This window comes from Protomyctophum parallelum (assembly GCF_964188405.1).
Source record: "Protomyctophum parallelum genome assembly, chromosome: 4".
NCBI lineage: Eukaryota > Metazoa > Chordata > Actinopteri > Myctophiformes > Myctophidae > Protomyctophum > Protomyctophum parallelum.
Window position 1 is genome coordinate 46,338,131 of NC_139700.1, and position 11,305 is coordinate 46,349,435.

The window sequence follows — 11,305 nt, forward strand, 5'->3', positions numbered from 1 at the left end:
CAAGTGCAGACGGTGTGCGGGTCTTTGTGCACTTTTCTGTCCTAAATAAATTTAAAAAAGGCCAACTTCACTTTTTTGTCAGATGCCAGACACTTTCTTCAGGGTCATGATCCCTTTAAGGAATGGGACCGTTAAGGTAAGTATAGTGAAGAGAGGGGAGTCCGCACACAGGTTTGCTCCAAGGTGTTTGCTTTTTATTCAATACACCATCATATAAGACACAACGTTTTCGGCCGTGAACGGCCTTCAGCAGGTGATAATCGGCAGTATAATGTGACAACTCCCTTTTAAACCCAGTCGTCACATCACGTGACTGATGACGACTGCATGGGCAGGTGATTCACTCATTTTTTTTAGAATCTGATCTCAGGTCAGAATGGGTTATATGTACATACTCACCACAGAACTGGGGGGTCCTCCAGTGCCGGGGCCGGCCCCCGGCGTGGACACACTGTCTGGAGAACTCGGAGACGGTCCGGCAGAGGCAGAAGGAGTCCGCGGTGTTGTTGTCGCAGTGACACAGGTCGGCCTTGCAGGCTTTAGCGAAGGCCCCGGCGTCCACGCGGCCCACGCAGTCATGGAACGCAGCGCCGGAGAAGATCTGCTCGCAGAAGTCCTGCGAGTAACACCGAATGAACCAGTCAATCAACCAGTCAATCAATCAATCAATCAATCAATCAATCAATCAATCAATCAATCAATCAATCAATCTCAAAACATATTCTACCAAGTAAGTAGTAAGTAAGCAGCCTTGCCGAGCCATGGGGCCCATAGGGCAGGAGCCTAGCTCCTGTTTCTGTAGCGTGAGGCAGATTGATGTACAAGTACACCCCCTGGACATGATGACGCTAATATGTCACAGGGACTTACCCCCAATCCAACCCTTGATGCTGAGTGTCAAGCAGGGTCCCATTTTTGCAGTCTTTGGTATGACCCGGCCGGGGATTGAACCCCAACCTCCCATGTCTCAGGGCGGACACTCTAACCACAAGGCCACTGAGCTTGGTATATTCTACCAAGACTCATGATTATGTATTTCTAGAGCGGTACGAGTGGAATGATGCAAGTCGGAAATGCATGCCCCACTCGGTTATTATGTCTGTGCCTGCTTTGGCAATGTAAACGTATGTTTTCTCATGCCAAGAAAGCCCTTTGAATTTAATTGAATTGAATTGTATGCCCATTATTTGGAGTTATTTGTCAGGCATGCCCAAATATGGAGTCTATGCTAGATTTCAGAACCGTCATTGTTGATGTCAGAACAGGCCATAGCTCCATATATGGAGATACAGGTATACGTATAGACACATGAGACTTGGTGCATTTATAGATAGATTATAAATATATAGACCGGTGCCCGGCTGTATAGAGCACCGAATCAGTAACGATGGAAGTCGAAGATCAATGCTGCAATATTAGGCTATGCTGCAATACCCGTTGTTAAATAAACATGTCATCCCGGCCGCTTCACTCACTCATATGGATATGAAGAATCAACTGACTGAGAGAAAACGCTAAACGTCAACATTTTAGTTACTAGTTACTTTGGAGATTTTAAATTTGATCAGAAAAACATACATTAACCACTTCAACGCTATACATTTCGGCCATTTGAAGATAGCCGATCTACAAGCTCATGCACAGAGCTTGTAGATCGGCTATTTTCAATAGATTTTCTACACATTTTGAACTTTCAGTACTTTAAGTACATCGTGATGCCGATACTTTTGTACTTTTACTCAAGTACATTTTCAATTCCGTACTTTTACTTGCAACGAAGTACTTCTAAATTGCAGTATTGGTATACTTTTTCTTAAGTAAAAACAATCGAGTACTTTTCCCACCACTGATTAACATGAACCCATTTTGGGGCGGGAACCCCTTTTGGTGTCAGCATCATGTTATGCTTTAGCTATTGAAAAATAGCAGATCTACAAGCTCGTAGCGCGCCACCGAGTGGCGCGCTACGAGCTTGTAGGTCTGCTGTTTTAAAAGAAATTGAAGAACGACTGACACTTAGAAACACAGCTTTTTCAGAAAACTGTCAGGATGTAGAAGACATATTTAGAATCTGATCTCAGGTCAGAATGGGGTTAGGGGATAAGGTTGTATGTACCTTGTCTCCACAGCTCTCAGCTGCAGTGAGTTCGGGCTCCTCACAGTCCTCCGTGGGTCCCTCCACCTTCCACAGTGAGGCGTAGCTCTCCACCGACAGCACCTGGTCTATAGAGGGACAGGCAGGAGTATGCTACGTTTGTACAAACAACGTACTTTTTGAAGTTTTTTTTTTTTTTTTTTTTAAGTTCTCCGTTTTTTTAAGGGTTTTTTAAAGGTTTTATTTTTAAGGTTTTTTTAAGCTAAGGTTAAGGTTTTAGTGTGTATGTGTGCGTGCTCGTGTGTGTGTGTGTGTGTGTTTTTAAAGGTTTTTCCTTTTTAAGTTTTTTCTTTAAGGTAAGTTTTTTTTTAAGTTTTTTTGTTTTTTTACTTAAGTTTGTGTGTGTGTGTGTGTGTGTATTTTAAGGTTTTTCCTTTTTAAGTTTTTTCTTTAAGGTAAGTTTTTTTTTAAGTAAGTTTTTTTTTTACTTAAGTTTGTGTGTGTGTGTGTGTGTGTTTTTTTTTGTGTGTGATACAGCTGCGCCCTCTGGTGGCAGGCGGGTGGTGTTACAGCGTGACACACAGACATACAGACAATGTTCTGCTAGGTCTCATGCTAGGCTCACTGTGTTCGCAATTAACCCACATTAACATAAATTAGCCTCAGATATCCTTCGGCTATTTGAAAAGATGTGGAATGACAGAGTCTGCAAACTACTTTATATACAAAAAACGATCTACTTCTAACAGAGTAAAACTACATTGCAGTACTGATACTTTTACTTAACCCATTCTGGACGGGAACCCCGTTTGGTGTTTTAAGCATTAGGTTATGCTTTAGCTATTGAAAAATCTGCTATTTTTGAAAAATCGTGAACATTCTGGTGCAAATCTTTGAGTATATATTCTTTCCGAGCAAACGTTTTTAACTCAAATCTCTGGTCCCTATTTTCAGATGAGGGTCGGCGGCCAATTACATATACAGTATATGTTTGGGGGTCCTTGACATGAAAATGTTTGAGAACGACTGAAAAATGGGGTTTTTCAGAAAACTGTAGAGATTTAGAAGACATTTGTAGTATCATCTAAATGGGTTAAGGGTTAAAGCGTGAGTTCTTCTTCCAACATGGCTCCATCTTACCATTGTTAATAAACTCGTCGTACAGAGGAACTTCGTTGAAGTCTCCACACAGTCCGCACGTCTCGTTCCTGTACTTCTCATCCATCTCAATCTGTTACACAAACAAGTTATGGTTATACAACAACATTATAAGGCGGAATGAAAAGAAGAGAAGAAAGAGAGATCAGGATATTTTATATAGGATATAATAGCATATTATTTTATAATATTTGACGTTAATTTAATCCAGCTGTTTACACACAGATACATGGACATGTTTATAACACTAGCATGACTGAGAGGTCATTTTGATTATTATTATTATTATAATTATTTTTTTTAAGTTGATCATCTTTGTCCATGAAGCTTTCAGAATGGCCATCATCATCCATCATCATTCCATCATCTCAGACAAATTTTGACATCTGAAACATTTCTTCCATGCCGACGTAAAGCCCTCTGAATTTAATTGATTCCCTGCTTACATAATGACATGAAAAAAATTAAAACCAAAGCCTCAGTCAGATACGGTCGCATATTTCTTTTTGTAATTTTCTGAAACGTAACTCTTTCGGACATGCAAGGTTCACACCCGGACAGGGCTGTGATATTCGGTGCTATATAATATTCATTATGAGGTTTCATTTCAAATCGTATCAACCCGCTTCCACGAAGCCAATCCACAATGTCACATCATCAATCTCCATTAAGGCTAATTTAGAAATCGTATCAATCTGTTTTCAGACAGTTCAAAATGTCACATCAATCTCCATTAAGGCTGTGTGTGTGTGTGTGTGTGTGTGTGTGTGTGTGTGTGTGTGTGTGTGTGTGTGTGTGCGTGTGCGTGTGCGTGTGCGTGTGCGTGTGCGTGTGCGTGTGTGTGTGTCTAGCCGTCTGTTAGCTTTAGCAGTTTGTTGGTTTTAAGGCTGGGTTTGTGTTCCCTGTTTTCTTGTGGTTCCCATGGGCCCATGTGACTGATACTCACTGCTGTGTGTGCTGGACCTCAATCAATATTTGTACAACGTTCCACGTGCAACTATTTCATTTTCATATTCTCAAATACTCTACTATACGCAACACACACACACACACACACACACACACACACACACACACGCACACATGCACACACACACACACACACGCACGCACACACTTGTAGTACGCTACGTGTGAAGACATCGACAGTTTAGGTTGGCAACTTTATGATTTGCGATTTGCTGCATGCTGTTGTTGTTGCCATTTCTAACCCTTAAAGGCTAAAGCTGAAAATAGCAGATCTACAAGCTCACGACGTGTCACACTGCAACTCGTTGTGAGCTTGTAGAGTGCAGGACACCATGGGGCTCCATTTTCGTCACCGGCGCTAAACCCCTTATCCCTAAACTTCTTTGCCTTTTTTTTTTTTACTATTTTGAAAAACATTTTCGAATAGTTCAACCAGCCAATCTACATTGTCACGTTGTGAGCTTGTAGACTGGCCATTCAAAAATGATTGTATCTGATGTCAAAGAATATGTGAATATTGACTGGCAGTACAGCTCTCAATTTTTTTTTTTTATATATTGCGTGTACAAACTCGCAGCGCGGGGCACACTATACTTACACATAATAATAATGTATACAAATATTTGCGGAAACTCGCTATGAGGAAAAATGTATGGGGCTTCTATATGTGGCACCACAAAATGGCCACCACTGCTATGCCCTAGTACAGTAATGCACGCACGCACGCACGCACACAGGAACGCCTGGTTACACAGTACAGGTCCTGTTGAGTCACCCACTCGTGTTTGTTCGATTAGATCCTGGTGGCTGGGTGGCCGCATATCAACATTCAAACACACATATCATACGCTAATGACTTCATTACACATCCATATCTATGAAGTATGAACACACACTATTAAAATGAATTCATTTGTTATTATGGCTCCAGTTCAAACAGCAACAGTTTGCAAATAATTCTTAAATTACGTTTGGAAACAACTTGTTTACGACTCCGAGCCTGGGCGATGTCTATAGAGAACGTCTTGAGAAGACAGATTTTAAAGTGGTGTTTGACACAACTACTAAAATACTGCACACAGTCAGAACAGTGTCCATTGAACACAGATAGTGCACACATGGACCCTTAAGGATGTGGTGGTGGGCTCCAGGGACCCCCAGGGGGTTGTTAATCATCCGTATTTTACGTTGGCTATTAAGAAATAGCAGACATACGGTACAAGCTCACAGCGTGCCACTATAAGTGCCACACTGCGTGTTTCTTTGTACAATATGTTGTTAAAATGTCCCTTCACACGAAAAAGTTTGAGAACCGCATTGCCATTGCCACGTCTATAAGGATACCATTATACAGCTCGGTTACAAATGTAAACTGCTTGTGTTCATATTTGGAAGCCTCGTTAATGTCCCTGACCCTGAATCAGTTGTAAGAGCTCCCCTTGCCGACTGCAGGAATGCCCAGGCTAAGGCCTCACTCACACCTATAGGACACACTTGTGTCCAGCTGTGTGTTCTGTGTGTCATGGCCGCCTCAATGCATTTCCAATGGGAGTCACACGGTTGGAAGACTGTTGTCTTCTGCCCCCCCCCCCCCCCCCCCCATGCAACAAGGTTGCGTCTTCAAACCATGTGACTCCCATTGGAAATGCATCGAGGCGGCCATGACACACAGAAGACACAAGTGTGTCTTGCGTCAGTGTCTTAGGTGTGAATGAGGCCCAAGAGCATAATATAATGCAATGGTTCAATTCTGCTCAGTCAGTGCCGCTGTGCTAATTCCGAGCATTTATATTCAACATAATATGAAGGATATTTTGTTAAATGTCGAATGCAAACAAAGATGTTAAATGTGCAGCGATACGATACGCACATCGAAGGAGTCGTCCCTGTTCCAGATCATTCTCAGTCCCAGCTTGGCTTCCACGATGATGGAGGAGGGGCTTCCTATGATGTTCACTCCTGATGTGGCGCTGGGCAGAGACACCCTGCAACATACACGCACGCACGTGCACGCACACACACACACACACACACACGCACGCGCACACACGCACACGCACACACACACACACACACACACACACACACACACACACACACACACGCACACACACACACCAGTGTTAATTTTGCCGATTAAAACTGTGACGAAAAATGTCTGTTGACTAAATGAAAACTAAGCTATCATTACAAAAACTATGACACTGACAATTCTGTCAAATAAAAACTGTAGGGGGGGGGGGGGCAGTTTTTCGTTACGCACTGTCGCAAAATTGCTTGCTCCGTTCTACATGTAAAGCGTCTTGAGACAACTTGTTGTGATTGGGTTTAACCCATTCTGACCTGAGATCAGATTCAGACGAGGTTTCCACTGGACACACACACTGGTATGATTAACCCATTCTGACCCGAGATCAGATTCTAAAAAAAATGTCAGTCGTTCTTCGATTTTTCAAAAATAGCAGACCTACAAGCTCTTAGCGCGCCACACACTTTTCAATAGCTAAAGCACGACATGATGCTGACACCAAAATGGGTTCCCGTTCAGAATGGGTTTAAGAGTCTTGCTCGCTCGGGACACTTCGACAGATTGCTGAGTCGTGCTGTACACCACCAAGATACCATGTACTCTTTTGATTGATTATTGTATTAGACAATAACAAATGCAAAACAGTACATGGTACAGTCAAAGCACATTTATCCAAAAGGATAGCACCGAAAAAAAGACCTTGTGGTCTTGTTTCCATTCGGGTCCCATGCATTCATTCACAACACGATGGCAGTAATCGAGATACCTCAAAAACTATTTACAGGTGTAAGTACAGGTGTAAGTACCTGTTTACAGGTGTAAGTACAGGTGTAAGTACCTGTTTACAGGTGTAAGTACCTGTGTAAGTACCTGTTTACAGGTGTAAGTACCTGTGTAAGTACCTGTTTACAGGTGTAAGTACAGGTGTAAGTACCTGTGTAAGTACCTGTTTACAGGTGTAAGTACAGGTGTAAGTACCTGTGTAAGTACCTGTTTACAGGTGTAAGTACAGGTGTAAGTACCTGTTTACAGGTGAAAGTATGTGTAAGTACCTGTCTAAACATTTCCTTAATGTCAACAAAGTCCACACCCACAACACCAGAGGCAGTTCAACAAACCATGTGCAACCCAGTTTCAGCACAAACAAGGGTCTAAATTCATTTCGCTCCTTATGCCACCAAAATGTGGAACGCCCTACCAACAGCCATTAAGACATGTGAATCCCTTGACTCCTGGCGGCTGGAATTCGAAACTGGCCCCCTGTAAAATCTGAGTCCCCCCCCCCCCCCCCCCCCCCACACCCTTTTTCCCTTTTTACCTCCTGTTTTGATGATTTCCTGTTTTGTACGTCTCTAAATGTTTTGATGAAAGTTAACAGTTTTAGTATTGAGTTGTGCTTGAAATGTACCATTAATAAATACTTAAATTCAGCCCCCGCTGATCTGTTCTGGCATTCCATAATGTTGATCTGACATCATGATCAAACCCTGTACACTCAAGACACGCTCCATATATGGCCAGTACATAATTCATTCCATATGTTAATCTGACAGATGCGTGCACGCAACCTCGCCGCTTCTCTCCCGCAGCAGGCCGTCTTACTGGTTATTATCATGGTTATTATTATAAGTATGGGATTGAGGTCGATAACCGATACCCGATAACATCCGATAACAAGCTTATTGAGTACCCGTTATCAATAAGCTTTGGGCTTATCAAGCCTGTTATCGAGCATAGCGGCCCATGACGTCATGTTCAAACAAGAGGCGATCGAGAAATAAACGTTAATCATCCATGCTGGCACAAACATGTCTAAAAGTGTATTGATACCTGCCAACCAGCGCTGCCAGGGCAAACAAAATAACACTTTTAAGTTTTGTGAAACTCAGGTGAAAAGAAGCAGCTTGGACTCGGTCAGTCCGCTGCCCCTCCAGGTTGGCAGAGGAAGTGTAGCGCCCAGGATTACATTAGATAATTGACACTGGGTGAAAGAAGTGGGTTGCAAAATCGTGGGATAAAAATTATATATATTTCTTTTTAAAGGTCGAATAAAAACCAGCAAATCAAACAAAGAGACAAATAAAAGGGTGAACTGACGTCTTTCCGTCGACGGCCACCGAGCCGTTGTTGATCTCCACCACGGCTCCATCCAGCTTCAGGAAGATGTTGGTGATGGTGGGGAGACCCTGCAGCAGGGAGCGCCTCAGCTGAGGGGAGGAGAGGGGAGGGGAGGGGAGGAGAGGGGAGGGGAGGGGAGAGGAGAGGAGAGGAGAGGAGAGGAGAGGAGAGGAGAGGAGAGGAGAGGAGAGGAGAGGAGAGGAGAGGAGAGGAGAGGAGAGGAGAGGAGAGGAGAGGAGAGGAGAGGAGAGGAGAGGAGAGGAGAGGAGAGGAGAGAGAGAGGAGAAGAGAAGAGAAGAGAAGAGAAGAGAAGAGAAGAGAAGAGAAGAGAAGAGAAGAGAAGAGAAGAGAAGAGAAGAGAAGAGAAGAGAGAAGAGAAGAGAAGAGAGAAGAGAAGAGAAGAGAAGAGAAGAGAAGAGAAGAGAAGAGAAGAGAAGAGTGTTGGTTTCGTCGACTTCAAATTGTCGACTACCTTTTTTCACTGACGGAAGCTAAATGTAAACTAAATGAAAACTTAAGCTATGATGACTAAAACGATGAGACTAAATATATCGACAATTTCGTCAGCAAATAAAAACTAGACTAAAATGTTAGGAAGGGACTAGTGGACAAGAGATGCAGTATAAGTCATTTTACACTTGGTTGCATGATGAAAATAGCAGATCTACAAGCTGCGACGCATTGCAGCGCGACACATTGTGAGCTTGTAGATCAGCTATTTTCAGCAAGTGTAAAATGAGCCATTACGACGGCATCAAGGCCTGCCAAAATACATTTTAGTATAGAAAAAAATCATATGATATTTAGTCGACTAAAACTAGACTAACACTAAAACATTCCAGGCGACTAAAATGTGACTAAAACTAAGTGAAAACTATTATTCAAAAGACTATGACTAAAACTAAAATAGAAATTTGCTGCCAAAAACAACAATGCTGGCAGAGAGACTGCCTAAGTATAGCATCTGTTCTTGTATAAACGCCTTGGAGATTGTTCTAGCTACATCTCATCATTTCTGGAATGAAACTCTGGACCTGTCCCTACCACACCCGATCAAGTACATTCAAGGTCCACTCTGAACTGAGTAGATTTGTAGCATTATATATTCTGTGGCCCTAACACATGAAAGGAACCTGCAGGTTAAGCACTTTAAGTACCCCTGAGTCATTTTAGAACTTTTTAGTGACCAAAAAGGTCTCCACAATATGTCCTTGTTTTTTTAAGTTTTTTAATTCGTCTTGGTTTCTACTCGTAACTTTATATTTCATTTTCTCCAATTATCTGGCGTAATTTAAAACAGTATACGGTATATGCATTGTATTACTCAAGCAAACAGATTAATGTGAATATATAATATATGTGGCATATATACGGCTTGCAGATATGTTGGAAGAACACTGTCTATAAGGTGTCTTCTCAGACAATATCACAACCGTTCGTCAACCCCTTATCAGCTGAAACTGATGCTGATAATTTGATGACTGGTGGATCGAGTCTCCGGTAGGAAACTGAAAGAGTCTGTAGTCTACTATAATAATAATAATAATAATAATGAATAGCATTTTCATGGCGCTTTTCTATGCACTACGTGCCTACTCAAAGTGCTTTGCAATGGTTCGTTCATTCATACATTGGGAGGTGAAGCGGCGAACAGTCGACGCCAGCGTCCTCACTTCCCACCCCCAATCCAACCCTTGATGCCGAGTGGCACTGGCACTGGGTCCCTTTTCTAGAGTCTTTGGTATGACCCGGCCGGGGATCGAACCCCGACCTCCCAGTCTCAGGGCGGACACTCTAACCACAAGGCCACTGAGCTGGTGCCTACTGACTCAAAGAGTCTCCTACTGTTTACCCATTCTCCTCTTGGCCGACTGCATGCGAAGGGGAGTGTGAATGTTTGTCTGTCACAGCGTCCAGTGGTGGAAAGTAACTAAGTACTTAAACTTGTACTTAAAGTATACATTTCGGCCATTTGAAAATAGCCTATCTAGATCTGCTATTTTCAATAGATTTTGTACACATTCTGCACAATGAGTACTTTAACTTTTAGTACTTTAAGTACATGTTGATGCCGATACTTTTGTACCTTTACTGAAGTACATTTTCAATTCCGTACTTCTATACTTGTAACGAAGTATAGCTCTAAATTGCAGCATTGGTATACTTTTACTTCAAACAGTTGAGTAGCTACTTTTCCACCACTGACGGCGCCCGCCAGCCTCCTCGTTTACACACCTGGATGTTGAAGGTCTCGTAGGAGCTCTTGCAGTGGGACGTGACCACGTGGTTGCACGTGGACGGCAGCTGGAAGAAGTCTCCATCGAACGTCTTATAGTGGAAGTTCCCCCACGTGGTGCACACTCGCTCAATGTGGCTCCCGTTGCGCGCTGAGATGGGGAGAGACACAGAGACGGTCAACATGACGACAGTCGGGTCGCCTTACCTTCCTGATTTCTACTGTACATGTGTACTGCACATGTTTTGTAGTTGAAATCAGTGTTGTTTTTGGCAGCAAATATATATTTCAGTTTTAGTCATAAGTCTCTTGAATAGTTCCAGTCACCTGGAATGTTTTAGTGTTACGTCTAGTATTAGTCGACTAAATGTCATATGATTTTAGTCGACTAAATCTACAGTTGATTTAGTCGACTAAAATGTATTTTGTCAGGCCTTGATGCCGTCATAATGGCTGATTTGACAGCTTTATCTACAAGCTCACACAGCGTCACGCTGCGACGCGTTGTGAATCGGCTATTTTCAGCATGCAAGTGTAAAATGACTGGATCTCGACGAACATTCTTCGTCTTAGTTTTAGTGATATGACATATGACAATAATGACATCAGCATCAACTTGCGACAGGAGCTGTCCCTATTGAGTGAAAGATTCTCTATTTATGAAAGAGTATGTGCAATGACCAATATTACCCTTCCCGAA

At 42.6% G+C, this 11,305-nt stretch overlaps 1 protein-coding gene across 1 annotated transcript in view; it reads right to left on the bottom strand.

Moving 5' to 3' along the window:
• The window catches only part of LOC310857222 (mucin-2-like), a gene marked incomplete at its 5' end in the record, with an annotated part of 77,845 nt that extends 67,055 nt beyond the window's left edge, over positions 1-10,790 (bottom strand). The window contains 6 exons of the mRNA XM_083762832.1: positions 400-616; positions 2,117-2,223; positions 3,236-3,326; positions 6,093-6,207; positions 8,349-8,458; positions 10,605-10,790. Coding sequence (XP_083618958.1) covers positions 400-616; positions 2,117-2,223; positions 3,236-3,326; positions 6,093-6,207; positions 8,349-8,458; positions 10,605-10,790 — 826 coding nt within the window. The remainder of the gene's footprint in view (positions 1-399; positions 617-2,116; positions 2,224-3,235; positions 3,327-6,092; positions 6,208-8,348; positions 8,459-10,604) is intronic.
• Positions 10,791-11,305: the final 515 nt, after the last annotated feature.